The sequence below is a fragment of the Silurus aristotelis genome (genome assembly GCF_946808225.1).
Source record: "Silurus aristotelis genome assembly, chromosome: 1".
Lineage (NCBI taxonomy): Eukaryota > Metazoa > Chordata > Actinopteri > Siluriformes > Siluridae > Silurus > Silurus aristotelis.
Window position 1 is genome coordinate 1,210,946 of NC_139574.1, and position 18,915 is coordinate 1,229,860.

Here is an 18,915-nt window from a genome sequence, read left to right on the forward strand (position 1 = left end):
GTGTTAGACTAAGTATTGAATTGGATTTAAGATTGGGTATTGGATTGCATGTTAGACTGGTTTTTAAATTGGTGTTAGATTGGATGTTAGATTGGGTGTTAGACTAAGTATTGGATTGGATTTTAAATTGGGCATTAGATTGGATTTTATAACATTTTATAACAGATAACAAAGAGGAGAGGAGCAATCCTAAATAGAAATAGGAATTTATTTAAAATCCATGATGTCATGATGGACAGGTTCATAATCACACTGCAGTTGTAGACAGAAATACTCCTAAATCTCAGCAAGGTGCTAGAGAGGGGAGCGTAGGGAGGAACTCTACATGTTCAGTGCACATTACTACATTACAGTGCACTTACTTCATGACTTTAAACAATGATCTACATTTCAACAAAACTGATCTTCTTATAATGTAGATTTTTGAACGTAGAAAATTAAAGGTCAAATTTTGAAATAAAAATGAAATGTACTTAAGGTCAGAGGTGAAATGCAGTACTGCAGTACGGCTCTGTGGTCTTTTATTTTATAAAATATGACAGTGTGCTGTGGGTTAAATGAGGAAGTCAACACCAATGGAGCAGATATCCAGCTCATCATAACTCTTGCAGAAATCCTCCATCGACATCCTGCAATAGGAAATAAATAGAACATTTATGTAGATGATAGATAGATAGATAGATAGATAGATAGATAGATAGATAGATAGATAGATAGATAGATAGATAGATAGATAGATAGATAGATAGATAGATGCACTAGGGGATGCACTCCCATTTATATATGCAGTATATGAAGACACAAAAGTGGCAAAATATGAAGGTTTTGGTGACCTTAAAACAATTATTGAAACACACAAAAACACACACCCTAGACTCTCCTGAGCCTCTGTTTAAATGTTTATGTTTGCAATTTGCATGTATAATTCTTCTTGTATGCAAATGCAATTTATTATAAGGATTAAAATGTTCCATATGATATTCTCTGTTTGAAGCCTGACTGGGACAAGCCTAAGTCTCTGTAAAATGCTGTCTGTTTATTTACAGGCCTCAACCATGTAAAGAAGTCAATTGGAAAATGTCTAATATAAAATAAGAAATAGAGCCCGTAATATCTTATTTCTCTAGCGGGTTCCAGGCAGGTTTTTGCTTCTTCTTACTTTGTGTTTCATGTTTTCGCCACCAGATGTCGCCAGAGCGGTTCCCTCGGTAGCTGCCATACTCTCCACCTGATTCGCAAGCCCATGTGTATTCAAGTTCCCCGCTTTGTCACTGTCTCTTCTTGTTTGTTTTTATGTTGTATGGTCTGTTTCCTGAGTCTGGTTTCCTGAGTCTCCTGTCTTTCTTCGAGTTGTCTGTTTTTTTTTAGTTTTTCTTTTTTCCTGCTTTACTTTTTGCCTCCTCCTTAGAGTAAACTTAGTTGTTGTATTTCCTCTGAGCTCCTGAGGAGTTTATTGTTGTTCCTTTTTGGTTGGTGACTTTGGGATCTGAGTTTTTTAATGTCATTTTTTTGCTGTTTTCCATTTTGTGTTTTTGGACATTTAAATAAAACAATCTATTCCTCGTCATTTCCGAGTGCGACTCTGCATTTGAGTTCACACACCCCTCTGTGTCTCTTATGTTGCTTCCAAACCTGAACCTAAGACTTTTCTATTCCTCTAATTCTTGTTCATTTTCTAAACAATGACCAAAGACTTTTAAAGGCTTCAGATTTAACATGGATTCATGGGAAATGTATAAATTGTGCTATAATTTTATATTGTAAGTATATTGTGTATAAAACTGTGCTTTATTCTTCTTCTTCTTGTTATTATTATTACACCTACCAAAACTCTCCGTTGTTTTTATCCTCCAGCCACGTTTCCCGATCCTGCTTGCTCACCTGCTTCCATAAAGGCGACCTGAACACAATCAAAACATCACATACATCACAAATGTAATTTGACTGACCACTAGAGGTCACTGTTTAACGATGTTTCATAAAACAGGACTGTTTTTGTATGAATGCAATTCAAAAGTGTGTCTGGATTATTATTATTGTTATCATGTTATTATTATTATTATTATTATTATTATTATTATTATTATTATTATTATTATTATTATTATTATTATTATGTATTTTATCCGTCTCTAGTTTTTAAGACTCCACATATAAATACTAAACAAGCTCTGCACAAATAATTCTTTTTTTTTATTCTTGTAATGTAAATGAGCTGTTACTATAGAAACCATAAAATTGAGCACATTCTTATTAATACTGAAAGTGAAGCTCTGACTGCCTCTTCTGAGGTTCTTGTTTGTATTTTACTTATTTAAGTTATAGATTTTCTTATTAATGTTGACTTTTAAAAAAATATTTTGGACCTATAAAATGTACAATTTCTCTCCACTGTGATTCAGAGCATGGTTTTAGATTCACTATCAGAGCTGCTGCTATAGAAAATAAATCAACACTGTCCGACCAATCAGAGTGCAGAACTCAGCAGCGCAGTGGTGTAACATCTGCATGTGCAATTGTGATAAAATACTCTGCTCTCAGCAGAAACGTACTTATCACTCCAGTCTCCCTTCCACTCGCCTTTTCCCCACGGGTTCAGCAGCCTGACCAGTTTCACCACCTTATTCTGAACCTTCACCTGGGGGGGGAGAGAGAGAGAGATAGAGAGAGAGAGAGAGAGAGAGAGAGAGAGAGAGAGTTAAAACACCTGCAAACACACTTCAGCAGATGAATTTATTTGCAGTGCAAAAGTAGAATAAATATTGAAATGTTTTTGAGATCAGAATTCTGGGTTTATAATTATATCACTGATAAATGATAATACCCAGAGGAGACATGTGTCTTAAAACAACATCAAATACATTAAAACAGTATAAAAATATAAAAGCTAAAAATAGACATGATATTGAACACAATATTCCCACATGTACATACAGTATTTATGTAATACAGATCCATACATACACATATTAGTAATACTTATTGTTATTTACACAGATGTTTTATATTCACATGCAACACAACAGGTCAAAATAATCCATGAAAAAATTCCCAGAGGAGTTGAAAATCCCAATCCCAGTGTAGAGACTCACCTTGGTAACACCACTGATGGTGTAGGCGTGTCCCTCCACGATGCCATTGGGAAGCACAGTGTTAGCAGAAGTGGCCTAAAACATACAAACACATACAACACTGATGATGAGATAAATATAAATAAATATAATGAATAATATATATAAAGGATCCAGGCAGCAAACATCCTGATTTATAATTCATTAAACATAATATCAAATATTTTATTTTTATATAGTGGATTGTGATTGGCTGGAAGTTCAGGTGTGAATAGTGGATTGTGATTGGCTGGAAGGAGTTCAGATGTGAATAGTGGATTGTGATTGGCTGGAAGTTCAGGTGTGAATAGTGGATTGTGATTGTCTGGAAGTTCAGGTGTGAATAGTGGATTGTGATTGGCTGGAAGGAGTTCAGATGTGAATAGTGGATTGTGATTGGCTGGAAGGAGTTCAGGTGTGAATAGTGGATTGTGATTGGCTGGAAGGAGTTCAGATGTGAATAGTGGATTGTGATTGGCTGGAAGGAGTTCAGGTGTGAATAGTGGATTGTGATTGTCTGGAAGTTCAGGTGTGAATAGTGGATTGTGATTGGCTGGAAGGAGTTCAGATGTGAATAGTGGATTGTGATTGGCTGGAAGGAGTTCAGGTGTGAATAGTGGATTGTGATTGGCTGGAAGGAGTTCAGATGTGAATAGTGGATTGTGATTGGCTGGAAGTTCAGGTGTGAATAGTGGATTGTGATTGGCTGGAAGGAGTTTAGATGTGAATAGTGGATTGTGATTGGCTGGAAGGAGTTCAGGTGTGAATAGTGGATTGTGATTGGCTGGAAGGAGTTCAGGTGTGAGTAGTGGATTGTGATTGGCTGGAAGGAGTTCAGGTGTGAATAGTGGATTGTGATTGGCTGGAGGTTCAGGTGTGTATAGTGGATTGTGATTGGCTGGAAGGAGTTCAGGTGTGAATAGTGGATTGTGATTGGCTGGAAGTTCAGGTGTGAATAGTGGATTGTGATTGGCTGGAAGTTCAGGTGTGAATAGTGGATTGTGATTGGCTGGAAGGAGTTCAGATGTGAATAGTGGATTGTGATTGGCTGGAAGGAGTTCAGGTGTGAATAGTGGATTGTGATTGGCTGGAAGGAGTTCAGGTGTGAATAGTGGATTGTGATTGGCTGGAAGGAGTTCAGATGTGAATAGTGGATTGTGATTGGCTGGAAGGAGTTCAGGTGTGAATAGTGGATTGTGATTGGCTGGAAGGAGTTCAGGTGTGAATAGTGGATTGTGATTGTCTGGAAGTTCAGGTGTGAATAGTGGATTGTGATTGGCTGGAAGGAGTTCAGATGTGAATAGTGGATTGTGATTGGCTGGAAGGAGTTCAGGTGTGAATAGTGGATTGTGATTGGCTGGAAGGAGTTCAGATGTGAATAGTGGATTGTGATTGTCTGGAAGTTCAGGTTTGAATAGTGGATTGTGATTGGCTGGAAGGAGTTCAGGTGTGAATAGTGGATTGTGATTGTCTGGAAGTTCAGGTGTGAATAGTGGATTGTGATTGGCTGGAAGGAGTTCAGGTGTGAATAGTGGATTGTGATTGGCTGGAAGGAGTTCAGGTGTGAGTAGTGGATTGTGATTGGCTGGAAGGAGTTCAGGTGTGAATAGTGGATTGTGATTGGCTGGAAGGAGTTCAGGTGTGAATAGTGGATTGTGATTGGCTGGAAGTTCAGGTGTGAATAGTGGATTGTGATTGTCTGGAAGTTCAGGTGTGAATAGTGGATTGTGATTGGCTGGAAGGAGTTCAGATGTGAATAGTGGATTGTGATTGGCTGGAAGAAGTTCAGGTGTGAATAGTGGATTGTGATTGGCTTGAAGGAGTTCAGGTGTGAATAGTGGATTGTGATTGGCTGGAAGGAGTTCAGATGTGAATAGTGGATTGTGATTGGCTGGAAGTAGTTCAGATGTGAATAGTGGATTGTGATTGGCTGGAAGGAGTTCAGGTGTGAATAGTGGATTGTGATTGTCTGGAAGTTCAGGTGTGAATAGTGGATTGTGATTGTCTGGAAGTTCAGGTGTGAATAGTGGATTGTGATTGGCTGGAAGGAGTTCAGGTGTGAATAGTGGATTGTGATTGGCTGGAAGGAGTTCAGATGTGAATAGTGGATTGTGATTGGCTGGAAGGAGTTCAGGTGTGAATAGTGGATTGTGATTGTCTGGAAGTTCAGGTGTGAATAGTGGATTGTGATTGGCTGGAAGGAGTTCAGGTGTGAATAGTGGATTGTGATTGGCTGGAAGGAGTTCAGGTGTGAATAGTGGATTGTGATTGGCTGGAAGGAGTTCAGGTGTGAATAGTGGATTGTGATTGGCTGGAAGTTCAGGTGTGAATAGTGGATTGTGATTGGCTGGAAGGAGTTCAGATGTGAATAGTGGATTGTGATTGGCTGGAAGGAGTTCAGGTGTGAATAGTGGATTGTGATTGTCTGGAAGTTCAGGTGTGAATAGTGGATTGTGATTGTCTGGGAGTTCAGGTTTGAATAGTGGATTGTGATTGGCTGGAAGGAGTTCAGATGTGAATAGTGGATTGTGATTGGCTGGAAGGAGTTCAGGTGTGAATAGTGGATTGTGATTGTCTGGAAGTTCAGGTGTGAATAGTGGATTGTGATTGGCTGGAAGGAGTTCAGATGTGAATAGTGGATTGTGATTGGCTGGAAGGAGTTCAGGTGTGAATAGTGGATTGTGATTGTCTGGAAGTTCAGGTGTGAATAGTGGATTGTGATTGGCTGGAAGGAGTTCAGGTGTGAATAGTGGATTGTGATTGGCTGGAAGGAGTTCAGGTGTGAATAGTGGATTGTGATTGGCTGGAAGGAGTTCAGGTGTAAATAGTGGATTGTGATTGGCTGGAAGTTCAAGTGTGAATAGTGGATTGTGATTGGCTGGAAGGAGTTCAGGTGTGAATAGTGGATTGTGATTGGCTGGAAGGAGTTCAGATGTGAATAGTGGATTGTGATTGGCTGGAAGTTCAAGTGTGAATAGTGGATTGTGATTGGCTGGAAGTTCAGGTGTGAATAGTGGATTGTGATTGGCTGGAAGGAGTTCAGGTGTGAATAGTGGATTGTGATTGGCTGGAAGGAGTTCAGGTGTGAATAGTGGATTGTGATTGGCTGGAAGGAGTTCAGGTGTGAATAGTGGATTGTGATTGTCTGGAAGTTCAGGTGTGAATAGTGGATTGTGATTGGCTGGAAGTTCAGGTGTGAATAGTGGATTGTGATTGGCTGGAAAGAGTTCAGGTGTGAATAGTGGATTGTGATTGGCTGGAAGGAGTTCAGGTGTGAATAGTGGATTGTGATTGGCTGGAAGGAGTTCAGGTGTGAATAGTGGATTGTGATTGGCTGGAAGTTCAGGTGTGAATAGTGGATTGTGATTGTCTGGAAGTTCAGGTGTGAATAGTGGATTGTGATTGTCTGGAAGTTCAGGTGTGAATAGTGGATTGTGATTGTCTGGAAGTTCAGGTGTGAATAGTGGATTGTGATTGGCTGGAAGGAGTTCAGATGTGAATAGTGGATTGTGATTGTCTGGAAGTTCAGGTGTGAATAGTGGATTGTGATTGGCTGGAAGGAGTTCAGGTGTGAATAGTGGATTGTGATTGGCTGGAAGGAGTTCAGGTGTGAATAGTGGATTGTGATTGGCTGGAAGGAGTTCAGGTGTGAATAGTGGATTGTGATTGGCTGGAAGTTCAGGTGTGAATAGTGGATTGTGATTGGCTGGAAGGAGTTCAGATGTGAATAGTGGATTGTGATTGTCTGGAAGGAGTTCAGGTGTGAATAGTGGATTGTGATTGTCTGGAAGTTCAGGTGTGAATAGTGGATTGTGATTGGCTGGAAGGAGTTCAGATGTGAATAGTGGATTGTGATTGGCTGGAAGGAGTTCAGGTGTGAATAGTGGATTGTGATTGGCTGGAAGGAGTTCAGATGTGAATAGTGGATTGTGATTGGCTGGAAGTTCAGGTGTGAATAGTGGATTGTGATTGGCTGGAAGTTCAGGTGTGAATAGTGGATTGTGATTGGCTGGAAGGAGTTCAGGTGTGAATAGTGGATTGTGATTGTCTGGAAGTTCAGGTGTGAATAGTGGATTGTGATTGGCTGGAACGAGTTCAGGTGTGAATAGTGGATTGTGATTGGCTGGAAGGAGTTCAGGTGTGAATAGTGGATTGTGATTGGCTGGAAGGAGTTCAGGTGTAAATAGTGGATTGTGATTGGCTGGAAGTTCAAGTGTGAATAGTGGATTGTGATTGGCTGGAAGGAGTTCAGGTGTGAATAGTGGATTGTGATTGGCTGGAAGGAGTTCAGATGTGAATAGTGGATTGTGATTGGCTGGAAGTTCAAGTGTGAATAGTGGATTGTGATTGGCTGGAAGTTCAGGTGTGAATAGTGGATTGTGATTGGCTGGAAGGAGTTCAGGTGTGAATAGTGGATTGTGATTGGCTGGAAGGAGTTCAGGTGTGAATAGTGGATTGTGATTGGCTGGAAGGAGTTCAGGTGTGAATAGTGGATTGTGATTGTCTGGAAGTTCAGGTGTGAATAGTGGATTGTGATTGGCTGGAAGTTCAGGTGTGAATAGTGGATTGTGATTGGCTGGAAAGAGTTCAGGTGTGAATAGTGGATTGTGATTGGCTGGAAGGAGTTCAGGTGTGAATAGTGGATTGTGATTGGCTGGAAGGAGTTCAGGTGTGAATAGTGGATTGTGATTGGCTGGAAGTTCAGGTGTGAATAGTGGATTGTGATTGTCTGGAAGTTCAGGTGTGAATAGTGGATTGTGATTGTCTGGAAGTTCAGGTGTGAATAGTGGATTGTGATTGTCTGGAAGTTCAGGTGTGAATAGTGGATTGTGATTGGCTGGAAGGAGTTCAGATGTGAATAGTGGATTGTGATTGTCTGGAAGTTCAGGTGTGAATAGTGGATTGTGATTGGCTGGAAGGAGTTCAGGTGTGAATAGTGGATTGTGATTGGCTGGAAGGAGTTCAGGTGTGAATAGTGGATTGTGATTGGCTGGAAGGAGTTCAGGTGTGAATAGTGGATTGTGATTGGCTGGAAGTTCAGGTGTGAATAGTGGATTGTGATTGGCTGGAAGGAGTTCAGATGTGAATAGTGGATTGTGATTGTCTGGAAGGAGTTCAGGTGTGAATAGTGGATTGTGATTGTCTGGAAGTTCAGGTGTGAATAGTGGATTGTGATTGGCTGGAAGGAGTTCAGATGTGAATAGTGGATTGTGATTGGCTGGAAGGAGTTCAGGTGTGAATAGTGGATTGTGATTGGCTGGAAGGAGTTCAGATGTGAATAGTGGATTGTGATTGGCTGGAAGTTCAGGTGTGAATAGTGGATTGTGATTGGCTGGAAGTTCAGGTGTGAATAGTGGATTGTGATTGGCTGGAAGGAGTTCAGGTGTGAATAGTGGATTGTGATTGTCTGGAAGTTCAGGTTTGAATAGTGGATTGTGATTGGCTGGCAGGAGTTCAGATGTGAATAGTGGATTGTGATTGGCTGGAAGGAGTTCAGGTGTGAATAGTGGATTGTGATTGTCTGGAAGTTCAGGTGTGAATAGTGGATTGTGATTGTCTGGAAGTTCAGGTGTGAATAGTGGATTGTGATTGGCTGGAAGGAGTTCAGATGTGAATAGTGGATTGTGATTGGCTGGAAGGAGTTCAGATGTGAATAGTGGACTGTGATTGGCTGGAAGGAGTTCAGGTGTAAATAGTGGATTGTGATTGTCTGGAAGTTCAGGTGTGAATAGTGGATTGTGATTGGCTGGAAGGAGTTCAGGTGTGAATAGTGGATTGTGATTGGCTGGAAGGAGTTCAGGTGTGAATAGTGGATTGTGATTGGCTGGAAGTTCAGGTGTGAATAGTGGATTGTGATTGGCTGGAAGTTCAGGTGTGAATAGTGGATTGTGATTGGCTGGAAGTTCAGGTGTGAATAGTGGATTGTGATTGGCTGGAAGTTCAGGTGTGAATAGTGGATTGTGATTGGCTGGAAGTTCAGGTGTGAATAGTGGATTGTGATTGGCTGGAAGTTCAGGTGTGAATAGTGGATTGTGATAGGCTGGAAGTTCAGGTGTGAATAGTGGATTGTGATTGGCTGGAAGGAGTTCAGGTGTGAATAGTGGATTGTGATTGGCTGGAAGTTCAGGTGTGAATAGTGGATTGTGATTGGCTGGAAGTTCAGGTGTGAATAGAGGATTGTGATTGGCTGGAAGGAGTTCAGGTGTGAATAGTGGATTGTGATTGGCTGGAAGTTCAGGTGTGAATAGTGGATTGTGATTGGCTGGAAGTTCAGGTGTGAATAGTGGATTGTGATTGGCTGGAAGTTCAGGTGTGAATAGTGGATTGTGATTGGCTGGAAGTTCAGGTGTGAATAGTGGATTGTGATAGGCTGGAAGTTCAGGTGTGAATAGTGGATTGTGATTGGCTGGAAGTTCAGGTGTGAATAGTGGATTGTGATTGGCTGGAAGTTCAGGTGTGAATAGTGGATTGTGATTGGCTGGAAGTTCAGGTGTGAATAGAGGATTGTGATTGGCTGGAAGGAGTTCAGGTGTGAATAGTGGATTGTGATTGGCTGGAAGTTCAGGTGTGAATAGTGGATTGTGATTGGCTGGAAGTTCAGGTGTGAATAGTGGATTGTGATTGGCTGGAAGTTCAGGTGTGAATAGTGGATTGTGATTGTCTGGAAGTTCAGGTGTGAATAGTGGATTGTGATTGTCTGGAAGTTCAGGTGTGAATAGTGGATTGTGATTGTCTGGAAGTTCAGGTGTGAATAGTGGATTGTGATTGGCTGGAAGGAGTTCAGATGTGAATAGTGGATTGTGATTGTCTGGAAGTTCAGGTGTGAATAGTGGATTGTGATTGGCTGGAAGGAGTTCAGGTGTGAATAGTGGATTGTGATTGGCTGGAAGGAGTTCAGGTGTGAATAGTGGATTGTGATTGGCTGGAAGGAGTTCAGGTGTGAATAGTGGATTGTGATTGGCTGGAAGTTCAGGTGTGAATAGTGGATTGTGATTGGCTGGAAGGAGTTCAGATGTGAATAGTGGATTGTGATTGGCTGGAAGGAGTTCAGGTGTGAATAGTGGATTGTGATTGTCTGGAAGTTCAGGTGTGAATAGTGGATTGTGATTGGCTGGAAAGAGTTCAGGTGTGAATAGTGGATTGTGATTGGCTGGAAGTTCAGGTGTGAATAGTGGATTGTGATTGGCTGGAAGGAGTTCAGATGTGAATAGTGGATTGTGATTGGCTGGAAGGAGTTCAGGTGTGAATAGTGGATTGTGATTGTCTGGAAGTTCAGGTGTGAATAGTGGATTGTGATTGGCTGGAAGGAGTTCAGATGTGAATAGTGGATTGTGATTGGCTGGAAGGAGTTCAGGTGTGAATACTGGATTGTGATTGGCTGGAAGGAGTTCAGATGTGAATAGTGGATTGTGATTGGCTGGAAGTTCAGGTGTGAATAGTGGATTGTGATTGGCTGGAAGTTCAGGTGTGAATAGTGGATTGTGATTGGCTGGAAGGAGTTCAGGTGTGAATAGTGGATTGTGATTGTCTGGAAGTTCAGGTTTGAATAGTGGATTGTGATTGGCTGGAAGTTCAGGTGTGAATAGTGGATTGTGATTGGCTGGAAGTTCAGGTGTTAATAGTGGATTGTGATTGGCTGGAAGTTCAGGTGTGAATAGTGGATTGTGATAGGCTGGAAGTTCAGGTGTGAATAGTGGATTGTGATTGGCTGGAAGGAGTTCAGGTGTGAATAGTGGATTGTGATTGGCTGGAAGGAGTTCAGATGTGAATAGTGGATTGTGATTGGCTGGAAGGAGTTCAGGTGTAAATAGTGGATTGTGATTGGCTGGAAGGAGTTCAGATGTGAATAGTGGATTGTGATTGGCTGGAAGGAGTTCAGGTGTGAATAGTGGATTGTGATTGGCTGGAAGGAGTTCAGGTGTGAATAGTGGATTGTGATTGGCTGGAAGTTCAGGTGTGAATAGTGGATTGTGATTGGCTGGAAGTTCAGGTGTGAATAGTGGATTGTGATTGGCTGGAAGTTCAGGTGTGAATAGTGGATTGTGATTGGCTGGAAGTTCAGGTGTGAATAGTGGATTGTGATTGGCTGGAAGTTCAGGTGTGAATAGTGGATTGTGATTGGCTGGAAGTTCAGGTGTGAATAGTGGATTGTGATTGGCTGGAAGTTCAGGTGTGAATAGTGGATTGTGATAGGCTGGAAGTTCAGGTGTGAATAGTGGATTGTGATTGGCTGGAAGGAGTTCAGGTGTGAATAGTGGATTGTGATTGGCTGGAAGTTCAGGTGTGAATAGTGGATTGTGATTGGCTGGAAGTTCAGGTGTGAATAGAGGATTGTGATTGGCTGGAAGGAGTTCAGGTGTGAATAGTGGATTGTGATTGGCTGGAAGTTCAGGTGTGAATAGTGGATTGTGATTGGCTGGAAGTTCAGGTGTGAATAGTGGATTGTGATTGGCTGGAAGTTCAGGTGTGAATAGTGGATTGTGATTGGCTGGAAGTTCAGGTGTGAATAGTGGATTGTGATAGGCTGGAAGTTCAGGTGTGAATAGTGGATTGTGATTGGCTGGAAGTTCAGGTGTGAATAGTGGATTGTGATTGGCTGGAAGTTCAGGTGTGAATAGTGGATTGTGATTGGCTGGAAGTTCAGGTGTGAATAGAGGATTGTGATTGGCTGGAAGGAGTTCAGTTGTGAATAGTGGATTGTGATTGGCTGGAAGTTCAGGTGTGAATAGTGGATTGTGATTGGCTGGAAGTTCAGGTGTGAATAGTGGATTGTGATTGGCTGGAAGTTCAGGTGTGAATAGTGGATTGTGATTGTCTGGAAGTTCAGGTGTGAATAGTGGATTGTGATTGTCTGGAAGTTCAGGTGTGAATAGTGGATTGTGATTGTCTGGAAGTTCAGGTGTGAATAGTGGATTGTGATTGGCTGGAAGGAGTTCAGATGTGAATAGTGGATTGTGATTGTCTGGAAGTTCAGGTGTGAATAGTGGATTGTGATTGGCTGGAAGGAGTTCAGGTGTGAATAGTGGATTGTGATTGGCTGGAAGGAGTTCAGGTGTGAATAGTGGATTGTGATTGGCTGGAAGGAGTTCAGGTGTGAATAGTGGATTGTGATTGGCTGGAAGTTCAGGTGTGAATAGTGGATTGTGATTGGCTGGAAGGAGTTCAGATGTGAATAGTGGATTGTGATTGGCTGGAAGGAGTTCAGGTGTGAATAGTGGATTGTGATTGTCTGGAAGTTCAGGTGTGAATAGTGGATTGTGATTGGCTGGAAGGAGTTCAGATGTGAATAGTGGATTGTGATTGGCTGGAAGGAGTTCAGGTGTGAATAGTGGATTGTGATTGGCTGGAAGGAGTTCAGATGTGAATAGTGGATTGTGATTGGCTGGAAGTTCAGGTGTGAATAGTGGATTGTGATTGGCTGGAAGTTCAGGTCTGAATAGTGGATTGTGATTGGCTGGAAGGAGTTCAGGTGTGAATAGTGGATTGTGATTGTCTGGAAGTTCAGGTTTGAATAGTGGATTGTGATTGTCTGGAAGTTCAGGTGTGAATAGTGGATTGTGATTGGCTGGAAGGAGTTCAGATGTGAATAGTGGATTGTGATTGGCTGGAAGGAGTTCAGATGTGAATAGTGGATTGTGATTGGCTGGAAGGAGTTCAGGTGTGAATAGTGGATTGTGATTGGCTGGAAGGAGTTCAGGTGTGAATAGTGGATTGTGATTGTCTGGAAGTTCAGGTGTGAATAGTGGATTGTGATTGTCTGGAAGTTCAGGTGTGAATAGTGGATTGTGATTGGCTGGAAGGAGTTCAGATGTGAATAGTGGATTGTGATTGGCTGGAAGGAGTTCAGGTGTGAATAGTGGATTGTGATTGGCTGGGAGTTCAGATGTGAATAGTGGATTGTGATTGTCTGGAAGTTCAGGTGTGAATAGTGGATTGTGATTGGCTGGAAGGAGTTCAGGTGTGAATAGTGGATTGTGATTGGCTGGAAGGAGTTCAGGTGTGAATAGTGGATTGTGATTGGCTGGAAGGAGTTCAGGTGTGAATAGTGGATTGTGATTGGCTGGAAGTTCAGGTGTGAATAGTGGATTGTGATTGGCTGGAAGGAGTTCAGATGTGAATAGTGGATTGTGATTGTCTGGAAGGAGTTCAGGTGTGAATAGTGGATTGTGATTGTCTGGAAGTTCAGGTGTGAATAGTGGATTGTGATTGGCTGGAAGGAGTTCAGATGTGAATAGTGGATTGTGATTGGCTGGAAGGAGTTCAGGTGTGAATAGTGGATTGTGATTGGCTGGAAGGAGTTCAGATGTGAATAGTGGATTGTGATTGGCTGGAAGTTCAGGTGTGAATAGTGGATTGTGATTGGCTGGAAGTTCAGGTGTGAATAGTGGATTGTGATTGGCTGGAAGGAGTTCAGGTGTGAATAGTGGATTGTGATTGTCTGGAAGTTCAGGTGTGAATAGTGGATTGTGATTGGCTGGAACGAGTTCAGGTGTGAATAGTGGATTGTGATTGGCTGGAAGGAGTTCAGGTGTGAATAGTGGATTGTGATTGGCTGGAAGGAGTTCAGGTGTAAATAGTGGATTGTGATTGGCTGGAAGTTCAAGTGTGAATAGTGGATTGTGATTGGCTGGAAGGAGTTCAGGTGTGAATAGTGGATTGTGATTGGCTGGAAGGAGTTCAGATGTGAATAGTGGATTGTGATTGGCTGGAAGTTCAAGTGTGAATAGTGGATTGTGATTGGCTGGAAGTTCAGGTGTGAATAGTGGATTGTGATTGGCTGGAAGGAGTTCAGGTGTGAATAGTGGATTGTGATTGGCTGGAAGGAGTTCAGGTGTGAATAGTGGATTGTGATTGGCTGGAAGGAGTTCAGGTGTGAATAGTGGATTGTGATTGTCTGGAAGTTCAGGTGTGAATAGTGGATTGTGATTGGCTGGAAGTTCAGGTGTGAATAGTGGATTGTGATTGGCTGGAAAGAGTTCAGGTGTGAATAGTGGATTGTGATTGGCTGGAAGGAGTTCAGGTGTGAATAGTGGATTGTGATTGGCTGGAAGGAGTTCAGGTGTGAATAGTGGATTGTGATTGGCTGGAAGTTCAGGTGTGAATAGTGGATTGTGATTGTCTGGAAGTTCAGGTGTGAATAGTGGATTGTGATTGTCTGGAAGTTCAGGTGTGAATAGTGGATTGTGATTGTCTGGAAGTTCAGGTGTGAATAGTGGATTGTGATTGGCTGGAAGGAGTTCAGATGTGAATAGTGGATTGTGATTGTCTGGAAGTTCAGGTGTGAATAGTGGATTGTGATTGGCTGGAAGGAGTTCAGGTGTGAATAGTGGATTGTGATTGGCTGGAAGGAGTTCAGGTGTGAATAGTGGATTGTGATTGGCTGGAAGGAGTTCAGGTGTGAATAGTGGATTGTGATTGGCTGGAAGTTCAGGTGTGAATAGTGGATTGTGATTGGCTGGAAGGAGTTCAGATGTGAATAGTGGATTGTGATTGTCTGGAAGGAGTTCAGGTGTGAATAGTGGATTGTGATTGTCTGGAAGTTCAGGTGTGAATAGTGGATTGTGATTGGCTGGAAGGAGTTCAGATGTGAATAGTGGATTGTGATTGGCTGGAAGGAGTTCAGATGTGAATAGTGGATTGTGATTGGCTGGAAGGAGTTCAGGTGTGAATAGTGGATTGTGATTGGCTGGAAGGAGTTCAGATGTGAATAGTGGATTGTGATTGGCTGGAAGTTCAGGTGTGAATAGTGGATTGTGATTGGCTGGAAGTTCAGGTGTGAATAGTGGATTGTGATTGGCTGGAAGGAGTTCAGGTGTGAATAGTGGATTGTGATTGTCTGGAAGTTCAGGTTTGAATAGTGGATTGTGATTGGCTGGCAGGAGTTCAGATGTGAATAGTGGATTGTGATTGGCTGGAAGGAGTTCAGGTGTGAATAGTGGATTGTGATTGTCTGGAAGTTCAGGTGTGAATAGTGGATTGTGATTGTCTGGAAGTTCAGGTGTGAATAGTGGATTGTGATTGGCTGGAAGGAGTTCAGATGTGAATAGTGGATTGTGATTGGCTGGAAGGAGTTCAGATGTGAATAGTGGACTGTGATTGGCTGGAAGGAGTTCAGGTGTAAATAGTGGATTGTGATTGTCTGGAAGTTCAGGTGTGAATAGTGGATTGTGATTGGCTGGAAGGAGTTCAGGTGTGAATAGTGGATTGTGATTGGCTGGAAGGAGTTCAGGTGTGAATAGTGGATTGTGATTGGCTGGAAGTTCAGGTGTGAATAGTGGATTGTGATTGGCTGGAAGTTCAGGTGTGAATAGTGGATTGTGATTGGCTGGAAGTTCAGGTGTGAATAGTGGATTGTGATTGGCTGGAAGTTCAGGTGTGAATAGTGGATTGTGATTGGCTGGAAGTTCAGGTGTGAATAGTGGATTGTGATTGGCTGGAAGTTCAGGTGTGAATAGTGGATTGTGATAGGCTGGAAGTTCAGGTGTGAATAGTGGATTGTGATTGGCTGGAAGGAGTTCAGGTGTGAATAGTGGATTGTGATTGGCTGGAAGTTCAGGTGTGAATAGTGGATTGTGATTGGCTGGAAGTTCAGGTGTGAATAGAGGATTGTGATTGGCTGGAAGGAGTTCAGGTGTGAATAGTGGATTGTGATTGGCTGGAAGTTCAGGTGTGAATAGTGGATTGTGATTGGCTGGAAGTTCAGGTGTGAATAGTGGATTGTGATTGGCTGGAAGTTCAGGTGTGAATAGTGGATTGTGATTGGCTGGAAGTTCAGGTGTGAATAGTGGATTGTGATAGGCTGGAAGTTCAGGTGTGAATAGTGGATTGTGATTGGCTGGAAGTTCAGGTGTGAATAGTGGATTGTGATTGGCTGGAAGTTCAGGTGTGAATAGTGGATTGTGATTGGCTGGAAGTTCAGGTGTGAATAGAGGATTGTGATTGGCTGGAAGGAGTTCAGGTGTGAATAGTGGATTGTGATTGGCTGGAAGTTCAGGTGTGAATAGTGGATTGTGATTGGCTGGAAGTTCAGGTGTGAATAGTGGATTGTGATTGGCTGGAAGTTCAGGTGTGAATAGTGGATTGTGATTGTCTGGAAGTTCAGGTGTGAATAGTGGATTGTGATTGTCTGGAAGTTCAGGTGTGAATAGTGGATTGTGATTGTCTGGAAGTTCAGGTGTGAATAGTGGATTGTGATTGGCTGGAAGGAGTTCAGATGTGAATAGTGGATTGTGATTGTCTGGAAGTTCAGGTGTGAATAGTGGATTGTGATTGGCTGGAAGGAGTTCAGGTGTGAATAGTGGATTGTGATTGGCTGGAAGGAGTTCAGGTGTGAATAGTGGATTGTGATTGGCTGGAAGGAGTTCAGGTGTGAATAGTGGATTGTGATTGGCTGGAAGTTCAGGTGTGAATAGTGGATTGTGATTGGCTGGAAGGAGTTCAGATGTGAATAGTGGATTGTGATTGGCTGGAAGGAGTTCAGGTGTGAATAGTGGATTGTGATTGTCTGGAAGTTCAGGTGTGAATAGTGGATTGTGATTGGCTGGAAAGAGTTCAGGTGTGAATAGTGGATTGTGATTGGCTGGAAGTTCAGGTGTGAATAGTGGATTGTGATTGGCTGGAAGGAGTTCAGATGTGAATAGTGGATTGTGATTGGCTGGAAGGAGTTCAGGTGTGAATAGTGGATTGTGATTGTCTGGAAGTTCAGGTGTGAATAGTGGATTGTGATTGGCTGGAAGGAGTTCAGATGTGAATAGTGGATTGTGATTGGCTGGAAGGAGTTCAGGTGTGAATACTGGATTGTGATTGGCTGGAAGGAGTTCAGATGTGAATAGTGGATTGTGATTGGCTGGAAGTTCAGGTGTGAATAGTGGATTGTGATTGGCTGGAAGTTCAGGTGTGAATAGTGGATTGTGATTGGCTGGAAGGAGTTCAGGTGTGAATAGTGGATTGTGATTGTCTGGAAGTTCAGGTTTGAATAGTGGATTGTGATTGGCTGGAAGTTCAGGTGTGAATAGTGGATTGTGATTGGCTGGAAGTTCAGGTGTTAATAGTGGATTGTGATTGGCTGGAAGTTCAGGTGTGAATAGTGGATTGTGATAGGCTGGAAGTTCAGGTGTGAATAGTGGATTGTGATTGGCTGGAAGGAGTTCAGGTGTGAATAGTGGATTGTGATTGGCTGGAAGGAGTTCAGATGTGAATAGTGGATTGTGATTGGCTGGAAGGAGTTCAGGTGTAAATAGTGGATTGTGATTGGCTGGAAGGAGTTCAGATGTGAATAGTGGATTGTGATTGGCTGGAAGGAGTTCAGGTGTGAATAGTGGATTGTGATTGGCTGGAAGGAGTTCAGGTGTGAATAGTGGATTGTGATTGGCTGGAAGTTCAGGTGTGAATAGTGGATTGTGATTGGCTGGAAGTTCAGGTGTGAATAGTGGATTGTGATTGGCTGGAAGTTCAGGTGTGAATAGTGGATTGTGATTGGCTGGAAGTTCAGGTGTGAATAGTGGATTGTGATTGGCTGGAAGTTCAGGTGTGAATAGTGGATTGTGATTGGCTGGAAGTTCAGGTGTGAATAGTGGATTGTGATTGGCTGGAAGTTCAGGTGTGAATAGTGGATTGTGATAGGCTGGAAGTTCAGGTGTGAATAGTGGATTGTGATTGGCTGGAAGGAGTTCAGGTGTGAATAGTGGATTGTGATTGGCTGGAAGTTCAGGTGTGAATAGTGGATTGTGATTGGCTGGAAGTTCAGGTGTGAATAGAGGATTGTGATTGGCTGGAAGGAGTTCAGGTGTGAATAGTGGATTGTGATTGGCTGGAAGTTCAGGTGTGAATAGTGGATTGTGATTGGCTGGAAGTTCAGGTGTGAATAGTGGATTGTGATTGGCTGGAAGTTCAGGTGTGAATAGTGGATTGTGATTGGCTGGAAGTTCAGGTGTGAATAGTGGATTGTGATAGGCTGGAAGTTCAGGTGTGAATAGTGGATTGTGATTGGCTGGAAGTTCAGGTGTGAATAGTGGATTGTGATTGGCTGGAAGTTCAGGTGTGAATAGTGGATTGTGATTGGCTGGAAGTTCAGGTGTGAATAGAGGATTGTGATTGGCTGGAAGGAGTTCAGTTGTGAATAGTGGATTGTGATTGGCTGGAAGTTCAGGTGTGAATAGTGGATTGTGATTGGCTGGAAGTTCAGGTGTGAATAGTGGATTGTGATTGGCTGGAAGTTCAGGTGTGAATAGTGGATTGTGATTGTCTGGAAGTTCAGGTGTGAATAGTGGATTGTGATTGTCTGGAAGTTCAGGTGTGAATAGTGGATTGTGATTGTCTGGAAGTTCAGGTGTGAATAGTGGATTGTGATTGGCTGGAAGGAGTTCAGATGTGAATAGTGGATTGTGATTGTCTGGAAGTTCAGGTGTGAATAGTGGATTGTGATTGGCTGGAAGGAGTTCAGGTGTGAATAGTGGATTGTGATTGGCTGGAAGGAGTTCAGGTGTGAATAGTGGATTGTGATTGGCTGGAAGGAGTTCAGGTGTGAATAGTGGATTGTGATTGGCTGGAAGTTCAGGTGTGAATAGTGGATTGTGATTGGCTGGAAGGAGTTCAGATGTGAATAGTGGATTGTGATTGGCTGGAAGGAGTTCAGGTGTGAATAGTGGATTGTGATTGTCTGGAAGTTCAGGTGTGAATAGTGGATTGTGATTGGCTGGAAGGAGTTCAGATGTGAATAGTGGATTGTGATTGGCTGGAAGGAGTTCAGGTGTGAATAGTGGATTGTGATTGGCTGGAAGGAGTTCAGATGTGAATAGTGGATTGT

At 42.5% G+C, this 18,915-nt stretch overlaps 1 protein-coding gene across 1 annotated transcript in view; it reads right to left on the reverse strand.

Annotated features, from left to right (window-relative positions):
- Positions 1-192: 192 nt before the first annotated feature.
- LOC310735723 (calpain-8-like) overlaps positions 193-18,915 on the reverse strand; it is a 29,003-nt gene continuing 10,280 nt past the window's right edge. Inside the window, exons 7-10 of the mRNA XM_083558756.1 lie at positions 3,093-3,167; positions 2,553-2,638; positions 1,826-1,900; positions 193-629 (exon numbers count right to left, since the gene is read on the reverse strand). Coding sequence (XP_083414882.1) covers positions 554-629; positions 1,826-1,900; positions 2,553-2,638; positions 3,093-3,167 — 312 coding nt within the window. The 3' untranslated portion in view covers positions 193-553. The remainder of the gene's footprint in view (positions 630-1,825; positions 1,901-2,552; positions 2,639-3,092; positions 3,168-18,915) is intronic.